Source organism: Rhipicephalus microplus, chromosome X (assembly GCF_043290135.1).
Source record: "Rhipicephalus microplus isolate Deutch F79 chromosome X, USDA_Rmic, whole genome shotgun sequence".
Taxonomy (NCBI): domain Eukaryota; kingdom Metazoa; phylum Arthropoda; class Arachnida; order Ixodida; family Ixodidae; genus Rhipicephalus; species Rhipicephalus microplus.
In genome coordinates, this window is record NC_134710.1 from 479,122,036 (window position 1) to 479,146,679 (window position 24,644).

Genomic DNA, 24,644 nt, shown 5'->3' on the forward strand with positions numbered 1-24,644 from the left:
TTCATACATTGCTGGTGACTGCACCACTACTGATCGAAAAAGAAAACAATCCGCTCCAGCAGTTTAATGCACGCGAAGCATGCGCAATGTAGCTGGTAATGGCCAATCATTATTCAACCCATTTGCTCAATAAGTGAATCGGTTTAATACGCAAGGCACCGTCCGATTCATGGCCTGAGCGCTAAGTTGGTTTGCGCCAAACTGGTGTCCAACCAACAAACCAGTCAAGCATCCGCAAGAGTACTGCTCTTAGGGTAATGCGGATTATGATACATTCGTTTCATTGTGTAAGTTTATTAAGGTCTTAAGCACCTCATCAAGCACTGATTCATGAAGTTTCAGCGCAACAAGAAGGAGAGTGAGTGAAACAACTTTATTGATTATCCGGCATAAAGAGGGAAGGGGTAGGGGGATTAAAGCGAGACACTAGCATGCTCGGACGTCCCGGAGCAGCAACCTACTCGCGTAAAACCCGTGGGGGCGCCGCTTTCGGCCGCTGGCGTTCCAGGATGCTAAGCACGTGCTGGACCACGTCTCTGGTTGTCTGGCTCTCGGCTGAAGATTTTGCTGCTTATGGCAGTTGGCATTACTTCTTGGTTACCCGGCGGTGGGGCACAGTCCCAGAGGAGGTGTCTCTGGGTGGCTCACACCTTCTTGCAGTGTTGGCATACATCAGTGGTGTATACCACCGGGCAAACGTGCTTTGCCCAGACGGGGGTCCATATGGCTTGTACTTGCAACTGCCGTAGTGTGGCTGCTTCTCTGTGCTGTAGGTCTCCATGAGGCGGAGGGTAGAGGCGTCTGCTCGTTCTGCACCACTGCAGAACGTCGGCGTAGGTTGTGATAAAATACTCTCCGTCTTCGGCATCGGGTCGTTGCGGCTCCGAGGAATGCGTTGACAGAGACCCGAGGCAAGTTAGCACGTGTGCCTCCGTATCTGCCTCCTCGTTGCAGTTCGGGCCCACGTCCAGCTCCCCGGCGTGCGCAGGGAACCACTTGACGGCAACGTTGGTTTCCGGTCTTGCTATAGTTGAACATACTCTTGCAGTGGTTCCATGGACGTTGTTTGCAGCAAAGTTGACTATTGCCGTCTTCGAGTCGCTGAGGACCGTGCGACAATCCGGGATCGCTAGTGCCAGTGCGATCGCAAACTCCTCGGCCTGCGTGGGCGACTTGCACAGTATGCTTCCCGACGTTGTGAGTACTCCAGTGTCTGCTGCGATGACTGCTGCTGCGTACGTGTTTGACCGGTGGGGATACTTCACCACGTCCACGTAGTACGCGCGCGGATCGTTGGCCGGACCTTTTGTGAGGGCCGTGGCTCTCGCCATTCTTCTTTCTTGGTGTACTTGCGGATGCATGTGCTTCGGTAACGGTGGGACCCTCAGTCTTTGGAGAACGTCCCGGGGTAGCTGCTTTGCTACCTTCGGAGTCGTCGCTGGCGCGTTGATTCCGATGCGTTGTAGTATCGTTCTTCCCGTCCTGGTCTGGGACAGGCGGAGATACTGCACCGCTCGCTGGGCTTCTGCGATTTCTTCCAGCGTGTTGTGAACGTTCAACGCGAGCATGCGTTCCGTGTTGGTGTGGGGGTATAAGCCTAGGGCCATCTTGTACGCCTTTCTGATCATCGCGTCAATCTTGATCTTCTCCGCCGCTTTCCAATTGTGGAACGACGCTACGTAAGAAATGTGGCTGACTGCCAACGACTGGGTGAGTCGTAGTAGACTGTCTTCTCGCATGCCCTGGTACCGAGTGGCCACCTTCTTGAGTAGGAGGGTGGCCAGCGAGAGCTTTGCGTGGAGCTTCTGTACCGTCACGTTGTTGCGGTTCAAGTCCTGGAGGTGCAGCCCCAAAACTCTGAGCGTCTGCACGTGTGGTATCGGCGTTCCGTCTTGGGTTACCACGTTGATATTCTGCGTTGTCGGGCGTCGCACACTTCGCGGTGAGATCACTAGCAGTTCCGACTTAGTTGGTGAATATTTTAGTCCGGTGGGTCGTAGGTGTTATTCTACGGCGGCGACGGCTTCTTGGAGGGCTGCCTCGTTCTGGCTGTCGCTTCCTCCCGTTGACCACAGCGTGATGTCGTCCGCGTGTATCGTGTACTTGATGTTTCTAACGCGTTCCAATCTTCTTGCAACGCCTATCATGACAAGGTTGAACAACAGAGGGGAGATCACAGAGCCCTGCGGTGTCCCCGTGCTCCCCAGCTGCTCGAGCGGTAGTCGTAGTTCTCCTGCCACAAGCCGCGTGGTGCGGTTGGTCAGGAAATCTTTGATGTAAGCGAACGTCCTCTACCCCAAGTTGAGGTGGGACACCTGCCGAAGGCCGGCTGAGTGGTGTACATTGTCGAATGCTCCCTGGAGATCCAGTCCGAGCACTGCTCTGTTATCCAACGTGGGAAAGTGTCTGCCCACGATTTCGTTTTTGAGCAACAGCATGGCGTCCTGGGTACACAATTTGGCCCGGAACCCCAGCATTGTATGTGGATATATGTTGGATTCTACCATATAACGTTGCCATCTGTTGAGTAGGACGTGCTCAAGCACCTTGCCCATGCACGACGTTAGAGAGATGGATCTCAGGTTGTCTATGCTGGGTGATTTGCCTGGTTTGGGGATCAGGACCATTTTCGCGGTCTTCCATTGTTGCGGTAGCTTGCCCGTCTGCCAGCACTGGTTGTAGTACTTGGTGAGGGCTTCGATTGCCGTGTCGTTCAAGTTCCTCAATGCCTTGTTGGTGACGTAGTCCGGTCCGGATGCCGATTTACAGTTGATTGTTTGTAGAACCGCTCGCACTTCCCATTCTTCGATGTCGGCATGTAGTCTCTCGTTGGTTGCCCCTTTGTAGCTGGGGAGTGGGTCCGTTGGCGTTACGGGGAGATACTTGGCGTCCAGGCATCGTTGCACTTCAGCCTCTTCCATTTCTTTGACGGCTTTGTGAATTGTCTTGTTCAGCATGTAATGCTGAGCTCCCTTGGTTGTCTGATCGTTGAGCAAGTGGCGTAGCAGGTGCCACGTCTTGCCTTTGTGTAGTTAACCGTCGGCTTCTTGACACACCGCGTGCCACTGCTCTCTGCAGAGGACTGCGCTGTGATGCTCGATGTCTCTGTTGAGTTGTGCTATACGTTTGCGTAGCTTTCTGTTGTGGCGTTGACGTTTCCAGCGCCGTCTCAGCGAGTTGCGGGCTTCCATGAGGTGCGCTAGTCTGCTGTCCAGCATCGTAGCCTCTGGCTCCGCTTCTACCGTCTGAGTGGCGTCTATGGTCGTGGCGTTCAACATGTTGGTCCATGCTTCTATGTTTTCCATGGTTTCCGTTACGTTTTCTTCTAATTTCTTTCTGTACTCGTGCCAGTCGACGATTTGCTGTTGCTGTGCTCTTTGCGTGCTCTCTGTGATGGGTATTGTAATTTCGAGTATGCAGTGGTCACTTCCCAACGTCTCCCCGGTGTTCCGCCACGTGACTCCACGCGGTGCTGAGGCCTTGCTTATGAAAGCCAGGTCCGGGTTTGTGTATCGCTGCGACGACGTTCCGTTTCTCGTAGGTGCGTTGGGGTCCTTTAGCTATTGGTAACCTGCGTCCATTGTTTCATCGTAGAGACTGTGGCCCTTCGCCGTCGTGTATGGACACCCTCATGCCGTATGTTTAGCGTTGAAGTCTCCACACAGTAGGGTTACGTTGGAGTCCACGAGCTGTTGCGCTTTGTGCACAAGGGTGCGGAATTTTTCCTGGAAGTACTTCGGATTGCTGTACACGTTGATTATAAAAGTGCTTTCACGGCGCTTGCGCTTCCCGGTGACCATTTCGACCATGCTGTGCTCGATGGCGCCGTTGGGTAGCAGCTCGCGATCTATTGAACTTAGATTCTTCTTTACCAAGGTGCAGACCCCCTGCCCTGCGTCTTTCCCAACTGTTCGTGCGCTGGAGGGCTTCGCAAAGGATCTGTACCCCGGTAACGTCGGTGGGATTTCACTGTGCGTTTCTTGTAGTATTATAACTTCGGGTCTCTTGGTGCTTTGTTGTATGTACTGTTGTAACGATGCTTTTTCTCTCCTGTATGCCGTTGAGATTCCATTGCCATATGAGGAGATGATGCTGTTGTGTCTGTGCTCTGTTTCTGTGATTAGCGGTGCCTGCTGCCGTTGTCCCGTCCATTATTGCGGTTGGGTGAAGGCCTGTTGTGGGATTAGTCCTGACACCGTCAGCGCGTGTATTAGTGCATCCAACTTAGTCTGTATTCCTTGTATGGTAGAGTGCATGCCATGTACGGGTTTCACCAATGTGTCGAGGTGTGTGTTGGTAGCATCGAGGCGATCGTTAGTAGCTTTGATGGCTTGGCTCAGGGTTTCGTAGTTGGCTTTCTTGGTCTGTTTTAGTCGATCTTGACGTTCTTCTAGGCTGTCCAGCCTAGTGTTGACTCTTTGTTCACGTGCGTATTAGAGCACTCGCTTCTTGAGTGCCGGTTCGCTTGTCCTAGCAACGTCGATCGTTTCGGGTTCTGCGCTGTTAGCTTCCGTAGTAACTGGGACTTCTACCTCAATGGCTGAGTTTGTGTTGTTTTCCATTGGTGTTGGGGGTCTTGGTTGAATCTGCGGCGGCGACGGCAGCGGTGTCGGAGTCACCTGCTGCTGCTGCTGCTGCTGCTGCTGCTGCTGCTGCTGCTGCTGCTGCTGCTGCTGCTGCTGCTGCTGCTGCTGCTGCTGCTGCTGCTGCTGCTGCTGCTGCTGCTGCTGTGCGTTGATGAGTTGGTTCAACTTAGCGTTAATCTCTTGCATTTGAGCTCTCTGTTCAGTGATGCATCGCTTGAGCTGGTCATTTTCATTGCGTAGTGACTGGATGGTGTTGTCCTTCGCTTCAGCTACGTGGTTGAGCGGATTGCGGTTCGCCGCTTGCGGGTTGACTGCCTGGGCCAAACTTATCACGTTGTCCGGTCGCTGCTGGTTGCGGTTGTAATTCATGTTCTCGCTGCGCTTGCCGTCGGTGCTTCTGCCGCGGCTCACCGATTGTCCCCTGCTTTTGTCCCGCTTCCTCGAGCGGCTGTGTCCTCTCTTTGATAGATGTGCTTCGTTCTGTTATTGCGGTGGCAGCTGCGGGGAGTCTTGCGACGAAAGTGTTGACACGGCGTTTTTGCGCTTTCATCTGCGCTGAGTAACTACGAAGGGCACCTTGTACTTGTTCGTACAGCCTTCCGTGCCCGTGGCGTGGGCAGGGTTACACAGTTTGCAACGTGGCTTGCACCGCGCCGCGTGGTCTGCCGCCGGGTTAGGCGCGCCACACGCAAAGCAGATCTTGGTTTCCGGCGTGGGGCATACATCGGCTCGATGGCCGACTTTGCCGCATGTCTTGCATACGTTGTCGTGTTGTCTGTATAATCCACACTTTACTATAATGGAGCCGTACTTTATGTAGTTGGGAACCTTGGTTGCTACGAACAAAATGACAATCGAGGTAGTGTTTTCAATCCTGTGCGCTTCGAGGGCCTGCGGGTTTGCTTGGTTAACGATATTCTCGTGCAGATCTTCGGCAGTGTTCTATACTGCGATGCCACGGATTACTCCTTTCACTGTGCCGTGAGGCGCGGTGCAGTAGGCATGCGTTTCGTAGCTACGGCCCCCAATGTACAGGGAGCATACGCTTGCGTAGTAAGGTGCTCGTTCTTCATCCGGCGTGCTGATCACGATGATGTTCTGCGTGGGATTAGTACAGATCGTATCTGCTTTCGCTGCGGTCTTGGGAAAGTTGGCTGCCGTTATGACTGCGGACATTACGATGTCAGCTTCAAGTTTCGCTAGGAATAGCCCTCCTCTCAGTCGTATTACAATCTTCTACTCTTCCCTCGGCAAATTCAGCGGCATGCGGGACGCTTTAGCGATTCTCGCTATCATGCGTTTTGCTTGAGTTTCGCTAAATTGCGGAGTTGGCTTGCTGCTTTGGGTAACTTCAATAAGCTGGGGCTTATTACAGCGTTGGCTTACTTGTTTCCCGGAGATTTTCCATCCCGCGATGTCGCTTGGGTGTAAGTCGTTGCCGCGCACCACGACTGCGGTGCGGCCGGTGCTGCGTAGCTCCTCTTGGTCGTTGATCGTGTCGGTGGTTGTAGTGTCGTTGCCGCCAGCACAAAAGTCCATGTCTTCCGTAGCAAGGGCCGTGAAACGGTTGTGGGAAACGGCGTTGAGCTGCGCTGAGGCCGACGCCATCTTCGGAGATGAGGAGCGGAGCGTCGAGCCATCGAGCGGGGCCGGGTGGCCGACGCAGCTGCGCGCCGCGGCCGTACTCGTGCTAAGCCTAGGCGTGGTCCGCTAGGCATAGCGTCGCACAAGTGAAGAAAACGTCAAACATTGACAAAAAGTCCGGTTGGCCGGACCAAAAATGGTATCAATCGAGTCCAGGGATGTTCACGCACACTGCAGTGATGATTTCCAATCGATTGGAAGCAATTAAGGCGGCACAATTAGCGAAAACTACGGATCTCATTCAGAGCACGTCTGCTCAGCTCGGCGACCGGAGCCTTCTCCCCACAAGAAGGAGAAAAATTGCTAAGGCACACATGCGACAGTACACAGCGCTATCAGCTGAATTTTTTTTTCAATTAACAGATTTATATATGGAGTATATATAGTATTTTTGCTAGTTACTTTCAGATATCAATTTTGTGCGTTATTGTCGCGCTATAAGAAAATAAACCAGTTCCAACTAGCCCAGTTCATTGCACCAATCAGACAATGGTCTTGAAAAACATGGCGTGTAGTATAAAAACCCACGTGACCAAAAAAAATTTAGAAATAATAGAACCAGTTTCTTTTTTTGCGTGCAAGTATTCTTCCACACAGCCACACAAGTACTTCAAGCTGTTTTGAGCTAAATATTTATGCAGTCACCCTACCAGACGAAGGGTCCCATTAAGGTGGCAGTCACACTCCGGTGGCACTCACTCCGCATTTTAGTCATTATATATTGACGCACTACCCTTCCTGCGCTCATCGTATTGATGTAAACTGTATTGCATTAGAAAACTTACGTTTTCCGCCTTTCTAATGGCAGCTAGCACGCTCATTTAGTATGAAGCGGTATTACGTAGCAATGAAAACAGTGCGAGCAAAAAGCAGCGTTTCTGCTGCCCAAGATTTCATTGTACTGGTAGTGGGGCAAAACTGTTCGACAAAATCTAATGAAAGTTGCAGAGCCTTTTAATGAATTTTTCGCACGGTTTCTATGAACAGATATTGTCAGCAAAGCAATTTTAATGCGATGCGGGTTCCAATAAAAATGCGCAAAACAATGTAAGTGTATGAGTAAATAACGTTTTTTGTATGTATGTGTGTAAAACAAAATTATTTAATGGGTTTACCGGCTACAATGTATTTAATGCCCACATGAAGTTTTTTTTTTGCATTCTGATGATTATTTTGTGAATTATTGGTAATTCAATTTTTTTAATTTATGACTCAATTTCTTTAGACATTACCCGCGAAGGGACAAAACTATGCAAGCTGAAACTCTTAAATTTTCAATACTCAAGCAGTAAGCCTTTCTCTAGGTTTCTATGAAGAGAAAATTGTCGTGAGTTAATTAGCAAATTTAGCTGATGAGCTAAATTCACTGTTAATGTACAAATTTTCTAATTAACTTACGACAATTTCCTCTTCTTAGACACCCAGAGAAAGGCTTGCTGCTTCAATATTGAAGACTTAAAGGACTCCTGACAGCGAAAGTTTTGTTTGAGAGTTTTTATAGTGATTTGTACATTTGCGTCTGGTAATGTCGAAATTATATCATAAATGCTCTAACGCATCTTATAATTAATGATAGCGGTGTTAATTCAGAACGACTTTGCGTCAATTTGAAACGAACGCCTAGATGCTATAAGAAACGAGCTTTCCACAGCGAAGCCGCGCCTGAGACTATTCGCACTCAAGCTTCGGTGACCCTAAAACACGCTGTCCTCAAATAAGAGGACCCGCGATTGGTGAAAAATGCAATGGTGTACGTGCTTTGAGCATGTTTCCCTCAGAAAAAAAGAACAGCGTTCCTGGAGTAAGTAGCCTACCCCACCCCGAGAGCAGCCCGACAACAGAGCGACAGGGGTGCCAGTCGGAATATTGTGCGAGCCCCGCAAATGTTCTTGACCTCTGCAACGTCACAATGAGATCCCTGGTCTACGTTAAACAGCAAAAAAAATGGCGATTGTACTTGAATACTAGAAGGAGCACGCAGCCTTACTTCAAACCCAAATTAAAATATCATATAGGCAATTTCGTTGCCGGCAAACTTGGGGGCACCTTTCCACTGCTATCTCCTTTCATTTCTTCAGGCAGGGTATTGTTTTGTTTAGTATGGTAATATCAGCTCCAGACTCTATGCATGCCTTGAATGACCGCTTGCCACACATAACGTCTAGCCAGATAATCCCCGCAGCTGGCATTGTGCTTTTGGTCTCTATTTCACCTCGATTAAACTCGCAACCCGCTGTTTCAGCAAACTTCGTTGGCCGTTGTAAATTATTACTCTGATCGCTTGTTCTGTCTTTCGGTTTAGTCTGAGGGCATCTCCACTGAACATGACTGAATTTCTCACATTGATAACATTTGGGTGGTGGGTAAAGCTCATTTGCTTAACTCCGGTTTGGATTTTCATTTGGCGCCGTGAATGGCTTTGGTTCTGTATTTACTAGCGTACTGACCCCTTTCGAGCCCGCCCTCTACGGTACATATTTGGAGCATCACTGTGCGACAACTACAGCATTGACCCAGCGCCCTTTGTTTACAACTTGCTTCTAATTCAGCGTAGTCGGCCTGGCGCGGCGATATCACTCGTGAGTCTTTCAGCTGGCTAGGATGTCGCCAACCCTAAGAAAGTGAGCTTGTCATTCGCCGCACGCAAAGTCCACGCGAGATCTCTCGTCAGTGTTGTACTTATGAAGCCTCATTAAAGCCTCATTAAGAGATGCCACCCGCCACTTCAACGCCTGTCCACCCTCCGTGAAACGACCATTCTCCTCTCGTTCGCCAGTTTACACAAAATTAGGCTGGCACGGCCACATTTCTTGCGAAACCACCAATTTCTTGTGTGTAAGTGATTCCTAGAAAAGAGAAAAGAAGATAAAAGTGAGCCTCGTAACTGTCTGCATCGTAGTGCGACACCTTAACAGTGACTCACGACAGATGGGAGTAACGGGGGTTCAAAAGGGATAGGGATAGACATGAGGACACCCACATACAGAAGTAAAGAGAAGATAGAGAAAAGTGCAGACGTTCGAAGGAGTACGAGGTCGTGGCACCACTCAGAGAGAGGAGAGCTTCACGGCGTCAGAAGATGGCGAAGGGTGAGCCGGTTGGCTAGAGCTGCGCTGTCGTCGGAGATCATGGGGACACAAGCGGTCGGCACGGAATCCAGCGAGTAAGTCCCCAATTGCTTCCGAGGGTCGCTCCCAATACATAGCAAGCTCTGCCTTCCGTGCAGCGCCAGCCGTGGCCCACGTCTCTGTTATCTCCCCGAAGTCGCAACTGACGCGTGCCTCCTGGGAGGCTCCTTGTACACACATGGCTCCCTCCTGACGTACTCAGATGGCTGCTTGACCGTACGTCCTTCAAAGTAATGGTTATTCTGCCACAACGCAGTGGAACCAATGCTGCGGCGCCGAAACGGGGGTGACGAAACCATTAAACAACTCAAACACGTAATCCGTGTGCTGCCCGCTTACTCAACCTTGGGAGGGTTCACCTCGGTGAAGTTAACTGGTGCAAAGCACTGCATTTTCCCTCACCGGAAGCCCGCCCACATTGTGCATAATTATTTTGTTTTCGTAGGCAGTCTCCGCGTTTTACCAGCGTTGAATTTTCATGCTTGAGGTTGCGCGCAGCCCGACGTCGGTGAAGCACCGCAGCTAAAATGGTTCACAGGCTTTAGACACGTTGGCTTCGGCATAGCGGCACGTAACTTCTGACACAGAAACTCATATTGGTATATAGAGGCCTATTTAAAACGGATATTTGCAATGCTGATTGATGAAAAGTACCACGGTACAATTTGAACAAATCAACCAACCGAAACGCAATCGATGCCAATTGGCGGCTACTTTTCGACCATACGGATAATCTCAACACTTATATTCAAACACTTACCGCTCTTGTCTTAATAGTAGAAGTAATACAAAGAGATTAACAACTCTGTTTAAGAAATAACAACAACCTGGTAATCATGCTTCTAACGATCTTTTCAGACGTCCTGAAATAAGAAGTTTAGCCGCGTTATCGCCCCTAACAGGGGAAATGGAAACTAACTTTTCCAACCGCTATAAGAGAGGAGTGAGTAGCTCCACTATGTGCGCATCTCAATAATGGTGGCGAGAGCTGCATTCAACGCTAGTTGGAAGCATATTGTAGCTTTGTAATCAGGGTGTTGCAGATATTGGCTGCGTCAAGCGGGTATGCAAGTGGTGAAATTTGTGGTCAAATTTGTTTACATCACGACCAAGTGATCATTTTTCTTTGATGGGACTCTAACTCTAGCTAAGTGAAAAGAACATCCTTCAGTGTACTTATCATAATACCGTGCTGATTAAATTTGATTGAATTTTTGAAACTAATTTTTATTTAAATTCTTATACAAATTTGAGAACATACATTCTTGCTCTGTGACGGCGCGACTCTAAGTGCCATGCAAGTTCATCTTTTATTTATTCAAAGGCAAGGAACAAATGCAAAAGGCTACTTGTACTTTCAAGGTAAAATAATGGTACGAAACAATACAATTGATCAAAGGTTATTGTGTGATAATGTTACAATGCTAGGCAAAACTTCAAATCATAGGATGTCCCGCTTGAAGAAGCGTTCTTTTTTGCTGTAATTATATGGACAAATATTATGAAGATGACGATTACTTTGCCTACACCAAACATGTAAACAGTGGCTCATTTGAAATAACACTTGATCGGAGAATGGCTGCATTATGGCCGGTTGAGTTATCTCTGATTTTTCAGAAAAGGGTGCCAGCATGGTACATAGAAGCAAGAAGACCAGCACTGTTTTTCTGGCGGTTCATTGCGCACCAATAAGCCTACATTGATTGACGCTCTTTTTATGTCTGCCGAAAGGTTAATAATGCCGTTAATCATTTTTCAGTGCAGCAGAAGTGCCTTGTGAATTCCTAAACTTGCTTATCACACTGATAAAGCTCTTTCCGTAATAAAAATCTAGCAATGGCCAACGCGAGTGCGCGTGTTTTGGCAGAGTGGGAGGAGCAGTGTGTAAGGGGCACATGCTTGTGCCCACTCCTCACCAGGCCACACGCACCAACAGGCTGTTGCACAACTGCTTTCCTCTCCCTTCGACATAATGCAGCACGGCTTTACCCCCCTCCCCCCAAAAGACGGAATCCTACCGACATCGACGCGAGAGTGGCGCAGAGAGCTAGAGTAACTATGGTCCCAACAGTGCCATATAGTTACTCTACACCGAGCAAGCTGGCAGCACCTCTGACTACAGCGCGGCCACTGCGGCATCGCGAAAGGGGCCCAGCTAGGAGAGGCTGGTTTTAACAACTCTCAGTTCTAGCCACCCCATCTCGATAGACTTAATCGACGTAGCGCGTTTTAAAACATAGGACAGGGGAAGGGACAGAAGGGAGTGCTTACTTCCAACCCTTCTGTCCCTTCCCCTGTCCTATGTTTTAAAACGCGCTACGTCGATTAAGTATGTCTTACCAACATGCCCAACTTTATACTCTAGTCATCTCGATAGAACTCGCCGCGCCCGATTTTTCGGCCCTCATCAGCAATCGCTAGAACTTGAGAGTTTCCGGTGCCTGGTGCAAATCAAACCGACACTTGTGAACTATCATAGGCGGGCACTTGAAATGCCAATGCACTTCCGGAGAGGGAGCAGCCACCTTCAATTCTCTCACACTCAAATTTGACCGCATAGCTTCATGGCAGTATCAGCTCTTTTCGAAGTTTCCCCTGCTCTATGATTCAAGTAGGTGCGGCACGACCAAATTTTCGACGACTTAGCGTACGATGTGCTCGACTCTGGGAGAGCCATAAGCTGTACCATGTTTAGAAAAAGGTGTTCAACAATTTACAGCATGATGCACTCTATTATGGGAGAGCATTACGCTGTCCCGGAGATTATCCGAAAATCAGCGTCTTTGTGCTTTGAAAAATGTTTAACGATTTTGAGCACATTGTACTCTACACAATGGGAGAGCTGTAAGCCGTCCCGGTTCGCGTCTTTAGAAAAAGTGGGTAGCAATTCAGAGTACTAGGTACTCTACTATAGGAGGCCATAAAGCTGTCCCGTGGCCCTCACACGCGTGGAATGACAATAAGACTGCAAGATATGGGCACTGTACGTACGTAAAAATGAGCAAGTTCGGCGCCATCAAGCGTAGAAAAATGCAGTCATCAAACGTGCGCCGGTGACGCTGCGTTATTTGTACGCGTCATAAACCAAACAGTTACGTTTTCTTTAGCAAAGCTCTTCTGCGATCAGCGGCCTTTAATACCGCAATATGATCTTTTATCCGCATGATTGCCATATCATGCGTCACTTCTCGTAGCTGTTTCTATGAACAATGTTTTTTTTTAGCTTTGTTGCGCGGGTAGCCATCGCCTCACTTATCTCGACACCGGGTGCCGCTTAGTGGGGCAGACAACTAAAGCCCCTGAATAAAATAAAAATGACGGCATTTACTATTATTTTCTCAAGTACCCTTTTCCCGCGCTTTCCCCCGACTATAGGTGCTCTGGCTGAACGCGATCACGTGCCACTAGCGCGCGTTTTCTCTTGCTTGCTTCTCTTGGCCTCGAGCTCCACAGCGGTGCGCAACACGACGAGCTTCGCACGTGTGCAGCATGTCTCGCGTCTCTTTTTCTGACTACTTCTGAGTGTTTTATGTCCGTATGTGTCTGTGATTCTCCTTTGGTGCACTTGCAGTGACTGCATACGTTAAATTGACGGCAAACTACTTTCGAATTACGTTTGAGATGCTAGATGCACCATGGTGGAAGATCCGGCTGCATAGACTCTGCTAGGATGACTTCAAACCATGTCGGGGCTTTTAAGTAGGCCGGCGTCTCTTCGCTTTTCGGTAACATCGTTAGGTTTGCGTCTTTCTAAGGGCGACGTAGCAATTTTTGCGTTTATTTGTAATGTTCGTTTGTGGCTCTTTTGAAGTAAAATTTGATCGCGTTTCTGTTACCTATGGTGAAATGTTCATGCTTTTCAGCTGGAGAAGCCACTCGGCTTGCGCGCAAGGCGCGTTGTATGGCAACACTGACGTCCACCACATGTAGAATTTTTTCTGTGTGGAAAACGCGGCATGCGTTTTCAACTTTAGGCGCTGGTCTGCAATTGCCGCGTTTGTTGCGTAATAAATTTAGACTTTCTTTGCGCCAGTAGCTTCGAGAAAGTGGCTGTGGATGTCGATAGATATCCACAGCAATCAGCAGTCCAATAAAGTCCGCCGTGACGCGCGGTTTTTTCTCACCATCATCCAAGCGTAACCACATCTCGATGTCCTCTCGCCTGGCATGGCACCTTGCTGCTGTGACTCGGGCTGCCAATGTCATCATCGCGAAAGATATACATGGCCATGTAGACGTGGCGTGGGACCGCGCGCTGGTCCAAGTACCTGAGGAGGTCCAAACACACTTGCCAATAAAGTTTTTTCAGTCTGTCCATTTGTCGATGTCATCTCGTTGTGTTTTGACATTCAGTAATAATTTCGCACAAAAAAAAGTCTCACCGGAATACTAGCTGACGAGCACGAACGTTTCGCGGGAACAGCGTTGAGCGAGGGCAGCGTCTGCTAGCTTTGCGCCGCGCTGGTGGAGCCATGGTCGAAAAAAGAGGGAGTGAACGCCAGCGTAGGAGGAGCAGAGAGGAGTGGCCGTTACATTTATTTTATTCAGGGGCTTTACAGACAACAGCGAAAGCTTGTTGCAGGCATGGCCATAGAGAAAGGGAAATTGGCCAAGAGTGGACACTGAGCAATAAGAGGCTCGAGCTCTCCACGCCACCTTCTAGCACAAAAAGCTTTCGAAATTTCCGAGTAAAACCACATGGAGCTCGATCCCGGAGAACACAAGCTGTCATAAGCGAAGTTCCGGTGGTGCAAGTAGCGCAAGAAGAAACTGAAAAGCGAAAGGTGTACAACATAAATCTACAACTTGTTGTTTTTTATTTATTTCTGCTCGTGTATTGATATTTTCTTGCACGATAAGTTCAAAATTTGTGAAATAAGATTCCGCCACCAGGCGAAATCAGCAATGCGGCGTCATAGACCACCCAGCTATGGGAGGCCAGCTCTCATGCGCGTTCCGGCGGCATCTCTGTTTACTTGCTACAAGAAGTTGCGACATTGAGCGATAATTTGGGTGACAGTGGTGCTCTGCAATATGGTGTCGTCTGCTGCAAATAACGACAGAAAGGTGAGAACTCTTACGTTTTTTTCCCCTCGAAATACCACCTCGTGCGCTGCTGTTTTGAGTGGTATCAGTGGCGCCACCAATGGCGAATGGTGGCGAAAAGCCGATTGCGCTGCTCAAGTTTCCGCAAAGTACCCACTAGTAATTGTTTTTTTTTACTTTATGGTCTCATTTGATATTTTTACTGCCAATGCTACTGCTCCAGACAGCGATGAGGCTTGTTACGTCGAAAGTTCTTTTTATGTGTTTGAAAATCACGGGGCCGTTTGTTATTGCTGTGCGCATTTCTAACGTGCATATGCGTTGAATATGTTTTCGTGACCAGCTAACAAAAGTGAAATAAAAGCTGTTGCAACGTAGAAATGTCCTCTTGTTTCATTGAACACTCTGAACAGTACAACAACAATGCAGGTCATGGTCGTGTGCATGCTGAAGAAACGCCTAAACGATACATATTTTCACCTTCGTCCAGCACTTTCAACTTCCGCGAGCTCATTATAAATAAGAACAATAAGGAAAAGCTATACCGTTATAACACGCGTCACAGATGCATAATAATGTATAAAATCACTAGATAATATAAGAAACAAAGATTCAAATTTTTTTTTATTTCACAGACCATAGAAAACTTGTGAGGAACTTCAAACTGTATACTTATATACAATCACATACTTCTGAAAATCTAATCGCTAACATCATTGGAGGTACAATTCTCTTTCAAATGCATTTCAAGTTCACCAAGAAACACTGAGGCTTAAGCAGGAAGTTCGCACTCATGATATCACTCAGACTTGAATAGGTAATGCGCACGCGAGTAGTATGTACACATCGAATGCTAGATTCTCCTCTGGTAGGTGAAAATCTACATCACATGCGCTTCTGTAATTATTGTTTTTGGAATAGTGAGCATACAGAAGGGCGACACACAAGCCTACTCATCTTAGGAAAAAGAGTATTCTAACTGCCATACAATATTAACCAACGCAGCAACAATAAAAACGAACGTGTTACTGCTCACTTATGTCAAGTAGACACACAAGGCCGTGCGTGGTGTTTTAACTGTAGCACAATCATGCGCGTTCAGAACGTCGCAAAAGTCGCCGTCATACCAGCGGTACTCAAGATCTAGCACCTGTTTTCCTCCCCTGGTCAGCAACTGCCACGACACCATGAGCTACCCACACAGCTGACTGTCAAGGCACACCGCGGTCTTATAGGAGGTCATCTTGCACAGTGACCAATTCACAAAAGTGCACGTCTGAAGCATTTCGGTTGATGCGACTTCAACTGAGCGAAATCAGGGCTCATCGTCCAATGTGTGGCCACGACCTTTACGCAATTTTAACGTTGTGATGTCCAAGAAAGGCGTGACAGCGACAAAAGCAAGGAGCCGCTGGTCCTGTTGCAAACGCTGCCGCCTGCAGAGAGCACGCTCCGACTTCAACCTTCGGAAATTAAATAAAGTTGAAAGAGGGGTTAACTTGGAGCATGCCAAGGCAATGAAAACGAAGAATCTTCTTTTTGGTGTGAAAAACGTTTGCAAGATGGTACTCGCTTGTTTTTCTACAATGGATGCCCAAACTTATTTCAGAATGAATGGAATTCGCTGGGGGTTGGGAGAGCCTGTAACCACTTTCTGCGCATTAGTTGAGTGGCAAGCCAAGCAATGGCGCCATCATACCGCATGACATACTGTACTCCTTACCTGCCCAGACAGCCCCTCTCCAGCGCCCACGTCTAGTTTGTACCTTCTGCCGCTGGGCCATAACTTACGAATGGTATGGCGCTTGACAGCACCTGTTCGCTATCTTTTCTTTCAGCGTTTGTGGTCATATTTCGGCTTACAGAACCGTAATAGTGCGTAATTATTATGCACAAATAAAAAATAATGCATACCTATAATTTTACAGAAAGTCGTTCAGCAATTTTTTTTCAATTAAATGGGCGGGACACCACATAGGCTGTCCTACGCTATGTAAGTCTAAGGGTTCACACGTTTGTCAACCAGTGTGCAATAAGTAATTGATTGATTGATATGTGGGGTTTAACGTCCCAAAACCACCATAAGATTGTGAGAGACGCCGTAGTGGACGGCTCCGGAAATTTCGACCACCTGGGGTTCTTTAACGTGCACCCAAATCTAAGCACACGGGCCTACAACATTTCCGCCTCCATCGGAAATGCAGCCGCCACAGCCGGGATTCAAACCTGCGACCTGCGAGTCAGCAGCTGAGTACCTTAGACACTAGACCACCGCGGTGGGGCAGTGTGTAATAAATAGTTTGCTGCAATGAACAGATTACTTGACCAGCGATCAAAGTGAAGAAATTGCCACATATATCCCGGCAGTTCATCACACTGCAGTGCCGTCCAAACAGCCGTAGTATAGTAGACAAAAAAAGTTATAAGTAGCACCACCAACATTGAGCGGTTGAACGAGAGCGGGGAACGCGCTCCCTTATCAACCCCGCAATCTGGGCACATCAGGAGTACAGTAGGTCGTGCCATACCGATGGCCGAAGCGGACTGCGTAGTGAATGCGTAATTAGGCTTACGGTATGTTGGTTGGTTGTGACTCTGGCATAGCTAGGAATCGGGCGCTTCGACATAAGCTTACAACCGTTCGTGCCCATATACATGTTTCTCAGATGCACATTTCTTTTGCCACTCCTGTTACCATATGACGATAGTTAGTGTAAAGAAATTCACAATTAAGCGTGTCATAAACCTAACGAGTATTTGAAGCAGTATAGCGATAACGCGCGTCGCCCGCGTTACACCCATGGCGTAAGATAATTCACGGCAGCTCGACAATAAGTATTATCGCAACGCGGAAATAACAGGAGACAGGACCCGGGTCTAACAAGGGAAAAAAACGCCAGGCTTGCGCCGAAGGCACAGCAGTCACAGCGAAAGCTACAGGAGTGGCTTTTAAGGGCGTTTTTTAAACACTCAATGGGTAAGTGCTTGAAACACACTTGCTTGATACCCACTATGGCATTATCAATAAAAATTTTGGGGTAGTAGGCCGGCATTCCCTATGCTATTTTTTGTCCTCCTCAAAAGCGTGGTACCCGCTAAACACTTACAAGGAATTTTGTGCCCATTGTTCATGCAGTGGTTGACGATGATGAGGAATTAAGCATGTAGTGGGTATGCCTCACAGTTAATAGGTGAGCAAGAACAAGCCTTTGTAATGGGTTGGAGCATTGAACGATCCACTCGTTGCGCGATTCGCATTGTGCGATGACTGATTGTTCCTTCGCTGCTTCAAAATTTTTTGTAAGTCTTATTAACGCGATTGCGTTCCCGTCATCAAGCCTGCCTAGGACAAGTTTGCCAATAAAACCCAAGCCCCGGCTTAGCTCAGTGGTAGGTTAGTGGGCTAGCACCAAGCGGACTTGGGTTTGAGCCTCACTTTGTCATTAGTAGTATTTTTTTTCTAATTTTGTGCGATGTGGTTGCGGACACCAGTGGTGACGGTGGACAGCTACAGTGCCCGCGTGACCCGAGTTTTGATATCATAACAGTTTTCGCTGTAAAACGAAGGTCTTTATTTACAGATTGTTTGGTTGGTTGATTGTTCCTCAGAGTCCTGGCGGAACCCACCACGGGGGATCGGCCATGAAACAGATGGTACCTCATCTCTGAGAACGAATAGTTTTGCTAGCCGGGGTGTTTAGATAAGAATGTTTTAACAAAGAACAGATTGGTAAACGATAGATTAGAAGTAAAAGAAATAGAGGTAATAAAAAAAGAAAACTCAACGAGCTAATATGGTTGGAATTAGAGTGAATTTATGCCTCAGCTTTACATTCTATTCATCTTGTTTCCTTTAGAAAATCGCCTACGGCCTCGCAAACGTTCCTGTGGCTAAATCCTTTTTCAGTTGCTCTAAAGGAAAGGACCACAGGAAGGGATAATTTTAAAACCAACCTAGGGAGACGTTCTTCTAAGAGCCGTTTCCTTTCATTTGTAAATAACTGGCATGTTAAGTGGAAATGATGCAGAGATTCACTCTCGTTGCAGTTGAGGCATAGGGAAAACTGTACCAGACCAGACCTGTGTAGATAAAAATCACCGGGGGGTGGGGGGGGGGGGACTCGGCATCGTAGTCTCGTAAGTAATATCTCCGCCATTCTAGAGAAGCAGAATAGAAAGTTGGGCGAGTTGGTGTATATTCATATTAAAAGAAAAGCGGCGCACAAAAAGACAGAGACAAAGAAGAGAACCACAGCGCTGTGTGTGGTTCTCTTCTTTGTCTCTGTCTTTTTGTGCGCCGCTTTTCTTTTAATCTAGAGAAGCACCATCAATTTTTACAGGGGTACTTAAGATAAGAAAAATCATATGTTGCCAATCCAGATTTTTCAAAATTATCTGATGTAACAAATTTTTGAAAGCGCGCCACGGCGATAAATGCTAGCGTCGGCAAAATAGACTGCAAGTGCATCTGCATATTCATTAAGGGTTAAAGATTTGCGTCCTGTTATACACACCAAGCGAATGAGACGTAAATAACTTGGGGCAAGGGCATAAAACACTTCTAAGGCATCGGACATATTAGGTACAGTAATTAAGTACACACAGACAGGCAATCTGTAAGAATGATAGCATCTGTTATGAATTGAAGCGATTTCCGTGATTCTAAAAGAATTGGAAATAATTCAACTTGATAAATAGGTGTAAAATCGGGTAAAGGAATTCACAAAGACCAGTCCAACACATAAGATGCTATTCCGACTCCTGCCTTTTCTTCACAAACTGAACCATCAGTTGCTATTACAATCTTTATTTCTAATCTCGCCGGGTGGTCTCACAAAATTGCATTTAGGCACTTACTGGGAAGATTTTCGCAAATGTTAGGAAATATATTTTCAAACTCTATTTTTATTGTTTGAATGGGTCTTAGTACGAGTGCTTCACGAAGGTTTACTTTTAATTTTTTCAAGAGCTTCTGTACGACGATCACTTGTAGGCGCCCTAATCTAGTCTACTGTTGGTTAAAAGAAGACGTTGGCTCAGTATTTAAAACATACTGGGACCTCCTCTGTGGGGATGCATATATTTTTAGGAAAGTACAAACTGCTAGTATTTGGAAACTTGCACGAAGTGAAGGCAGGCACGCTTTCTTATAAAAATTTTTAATTAAGACAATTTTAAACAGCCCAAAACATAATCGAAACGCTTCGTGTTCTAGAATTACCAGTGGTCGAATTTCGTACGGGTGCTCCAGAAAACAAGACACAGCCAAACTCTAATATCGAGTGAATATACATACAATATAATGTCAGGGGGTCATGACAACGACGAAGGGAGCAGACATTAGTGGCGCAATTATGTACAAGTTCCAAATCCGGACAAAGGCGGTCTCTTCCATTGAGTCGCACGCGATTGGCCCATACAAGCTGTGACGAATGCTGTGACGTTATGAGTGACGTGGGCTGGGGTGTCACGTGACTGTTTTTTTGCGGTTTTCGGAGAAAGGCGAAGGAACGGTCGGAGAGACCGTCCGAAAGCAACCGGATGGATTGAAATGGCTGCAAGGTGGCCTGGATTGGATTGAAATGGAAAGGATGCGCGACTTTTCGGCACCGGGGCACTTAGACAACATGGCGTTTCCCACTGACATGGTACTTCGTCTTGCCTGTGCGGTAGCTTCAACCGAGCAGAGGCGACGACGCGAGGTAAAAGATGCATTTGAAGAGTTCAGCGAAGAAGAGTTCCGGCAATGCTTTCGTCTGTCCAAACGAACAGTGCGTAGCTTGTGCGACGAACTTGACCCTATCATCGGATGCCAGCGAGCCAGTGGCCTTTCCACAGAGAGAAAGGTGTTGTGCGCGCTGCGATTTTTCGCCACCGGTAGCTTCCAGCTGAGCATTGGTCGCGAGGAACACATCGGTATGTCTCAGCCGGCGGTGAGCAACACCATCCACGAGGTGACGGAGGCGATCATTTCCGTGGCTGCTAGAAAAAGGGTGGTGGACTTCCCACTGACCACAGTTGCCAAGGATGAGGCGAAGGCGGAGTTTGCACGACGTGGTTGCATCCCAGGCGTGCTGGCGTGTGTCGACGGCACGTTGGTCGCCATTCGCAAGCCAGAGGGATACAGCCTGGCCGACACAGCGAGTTTCATGTCCAGAAAGGGCTATTATGCCCTGGACGTCATGATCGTAAGTACCGTTCGGATCCTTTCTTACTCGCCCATCGGAGTAGCTGTTCAGTTTTGACGTCGGGGCTGGGAAAAGTACCAATTCAAAGAATAAGGGAGAACATGCGAAGAAATGGGTGCGTGCTAGTTGGTGGCTCGCATGGCCTCGGTTATCATAAGTGGCAAGTGTTTGTGTAAGTGAGCCAGTTGTATTTTGTGTCTTCGTTCTGGCATGCATGCGCAATGAAGTTGAGCATTTTGAAGGCAGAATATGGGCTGTAGTCGTAGCAGAATTATACACACGATAGGGAAGTATTTCAAACACGAAAGTACTTATAACCACAATTGCATGGGCTAGCTGGGGTATTTACGAGTGTTCTTTCCCAATAGCATGGCGTAGGTTTTCATTTATCGATCATTCAGTGGAAGTCATAGCGTGTACAGGGGAATGGTCATTGCCCCCTTCCCTCCTCAGTTGCTACACCCTGTCCCTGTGTTCCCCTCTAGGTGAAACTGTCTGTACCAATGACTGTACTAGTATGCATTGTTTCCGGCTTATGTGTAGAAAGTTTGGAGCATAGATGCAGTACTATTTTGTATCACTCATTGCAGGTGTGCAACGCGCGGCTGCGCATCCTTGTCGTGGACTCACAATTCCCAGGCTCGTGCCACGACTCCTGGGTTTGGGAACACAACCCTTTGCGTGCACGCCTAGCAGCACAGCTGCAGCCTGGCGAATATCTGCTTGGTAAGTATTAATGTGAACTAACTGGGGTAGAGCACTCAGCCGCCATTTTTCTATTGCAGGAGACGCAAGGTATCCCCTCGAGCCATGGCTCCTCGTTCCAGTCCCTGGCAGTCACCCCGGCAACACTTCCGAAGGCCGATTCAACAAGGAGCACGCATCCATGCGCAATGTTGTGGAAAGATGTATCGGAGTGTTGAAGAGCAAGTTCCGCTGCTTGCAGCACTTTCGAACGATGCTCTACAACCCCGATCGAGCAGGGCGAATTATTTATGCTTGCGCTGCCCTCCACAACATTGCATTGGACGCGGGGGACTGGTCCTTGGATGAGTATGTTGGGGACATGCCACCAGCTGAGGATGACGATGGTGAGCCAGGAGAGAGCCATGTGCTCACACCCCGCAACGTGCTGCTCAGAGCACAGCAGCAGCGCAGCGCGGTCGTGGGCCTTTTTTGAAGTGCACAGGAACGCGGTAAGCTGTCATATCACACACATAATTTATTCATACTAATTCCAGTGCACCCAGGCAAGACAGGGCCGTGTTTGCCACAACACAAAGTACTTACTCGTGCTTCAACATGATTCGTGGAGACAATGGGAAAATGTTGCATTTTCTTTAAATGTCACATGAAATAGGCAACGGAAACACCCTTTTCTATATCAGTGATCACAGTCACAACAGACTAGATTGGAGCAAGCGCATATGAGGGGCACCCTGTGCTGACTATTGCCATCAAAAGATTGTGGGAACAATGGAGCAACGTCACACAACTTCTTTCACGAAAACGCATAAAAATTGCAGTTACATAAGAAACATGTTGCAAGAACGCATGATACGTATGTCCGTCTCTTCTCATAGTCATTGACTGCAAGCATTCAATTGTAAACATTTAGACTTGCCGAGCACAATGCCGTGCCGGCTTTTTGTTCATTGTCCTCAACATTGTATAAATATTTAAATAATATTTCATTTGATTTGAATTCCCGACTACAGTTATACTGCAATGCTACAAAATACGTAAATCAAAGCAGCAAATAACATGTGGGTTCTTTTGATGACATACGGCATGAATATTTGGCTCAGCGATCTCGCTGCTCCCAAAGCATACCACGTTCAAAATTAATTCCTGCAATGAGTAATTTAAAAAGAAAACAGTCGCTGGCATGTTGCTGTGATGATGACCCTTTTCATTAGTGAAACTGTGCGACATACCCACTTGCTAGTTTAGTGATCTCAAAAAAGACTTGGTTGTAGTTGTACCTTAGCCTCATTGCACTGAAATGACAATATCACAGTGTAAGCAGTTTTCGGCAGGTAAACATGCTTCATGAAGAATGCAGCGAGCTGCGAAACAGTGTGAGGCTAAAAGATATCACAGTCCAACACTATGTGGTAATGCTGCATAAAAAGCGCAGTGAGCTAGAAAACAGTGAGGCAACACAAATATCACAGTGCTAAAAACATTCACAAAAAATGTCAACTATGCGCTCTTGGTCTTTGTGTGGATGACTAGACACCTTTAAGATGGTGGGGGGAGGGGGGAGACGCTGCCTCACGAGTAGGTCGAACATAAATTGAGAAACGCATATATCGAACATCAAACTAGATGAAAGACATGTGAAGAAAAAAATGTTGTACTCCTTGTGCGAAGTAAATGCTAACTTAAAGCTAGTTATATGTATTAAATGTAAAAAAACAACGTATGAAATGGTACGCTGACTGCAACACGTAAACATATAAAAACTAATAAACCAATAATGCATGATAAACATTTAAAACATTAAAAACATGATGTAAAACCTAAAATAAACGCATATATCGAACATCAAAATAGATGAAAGACATGTGAAGAAAAAAATGCTGTACTCCTTGTGCAAAGTAAATGCTAACCTAAATCCAGTTATATGTATTAAATGTAAAAAAACAACGTATGAAATGGTACGTTGACTGCAACACGTAAACATATAAAAACTAATAAACCAATAATGCATGATAAACATTTAAAACATTGAAAACATGATGTAAAACCTAAAATAACTATGTATCTCTTTCCCGCAGAGGGCCCTCAGCCATGGCCCGCTCCAAGGATAGGACCGCCTACAGGATGCTCTCCTGTGCTGCTGCCGCCCGCTCCTGTGCTGCGGCCGCCCACTCCTGTGCTGCTGCCATACGCCGCGCTAGAGAAGTTATGTGGAAGTCTAACCTTCTGATCCCCCGCACCGCCTGCAGTGAATCATCATGGTGAAAATGTTTGCATGAGCTGCTGAAGAACTCTCGACCATCTCGTGGCTCGAAGCTGCTGCTGCGGAGAATCGAAACGTGAACAGCAATTTCCCCTCAGTTGAAAATTCAAGGGCCTGGTGGCATCCTTTGAAAGTGTGAAGCTTCGTGTACAAGCTATGCCCTCTTCGTTTGGATCAACAAACAATTGCTGGAACTACTCTTCATTCATCTCCTCAAATGCATCTCTTACCATCAAACAGCCCTTTTCAGGGCTAACCAACCTTTTGCCCGGCAGTTTATCATTGCAGATGTCAGATACCGTGCCCTCAATACAATGCATGTTTCTTATTTACAGCCCAAGTTGGTTTCAGTCATCATAACAGAGCATCAAAAATGTTCACACCCTTTACGTAAAATTTAAACAAACGGTCTACTCACATCAAGCAACTGCTCAGTCAGCTCGAGGCTCTGGTCCCACTGCGATGACACCCGCAACAAGGTGTCGGTGCGCTGTGGCCTCTGTCGACGGCGAGGCCGCACAGGAGGCTGAGACACTGAAAACATGCAGCACTTTCGTCACCGCATGCTGTGGTAGGCTTTAAGTCTATGGCCATGTTGTGGATAATTGGGTGAATCGATTAACGTACGAGAGGTTATTTTCTCAAAACACTTTGATGATCAATAACTTACCCGGTGCAGCGGGGCCGCTTTCAAGGTAACTTGGGGGGCCTTCTGTGGAGTAAAGAATAAAAGTTCACGAACTGGGGGCACATACGTCCTATAATCAATAAAACACTAAGTTCTCAGATGCTTACGTGTCGCTGGTTCACTGTCACCTCCAGCCGCTTCAGTGGCTTCCACCTCGACCTCCACTGCAGGAGCGGGAACATCCGCCTGCTGGAAAGTGTCGTGGGCATAATCTTTCAGAAAAATGGTATTCGTTACTCTGGCTATTTTACAACCTTACCTACTAAACGTCTGCGGAAATGTTCTGCAGCTATTCAGTGGTCATTGATATCACGTATTACCATTTTAGTGCATGCACTTGCCCGCAGGCATTTCGTGTCTGTTTGATAAATAAATACGCCTTTTACTGCAAGGGCT

At 47.3% G+C, this 24,644-nt stretch overlaps 1 protein-coding gene across 1 annotated transcript; it reads right to left on the reverse strand.

The window, feature by feature from the left end:
- Positions 1-2,291: 2,291 nt before the first annotated feature.
- LOC142775538 (uncharacterized) lies at positions 2,292-6,194 on the reverse strand. Its single transcript, XM_075876985.1, has 3 exons — positions 5,973-6,194; positions 3,057-3,560; positions 2,292-2,981 (listed from the first exon to the last, which is right to left on the reverse strand). The coding sequence occupies exons 1-3, from the start codon at positions 6,192-6,194 to the stop codon at positions 2,292-2,294; spliced, it is 1,416 nt and encodes a 471-aa protein (XP_075733100.1).
- Positions 6,195-24,644: the final 18,450 nt, after the last annotated feature.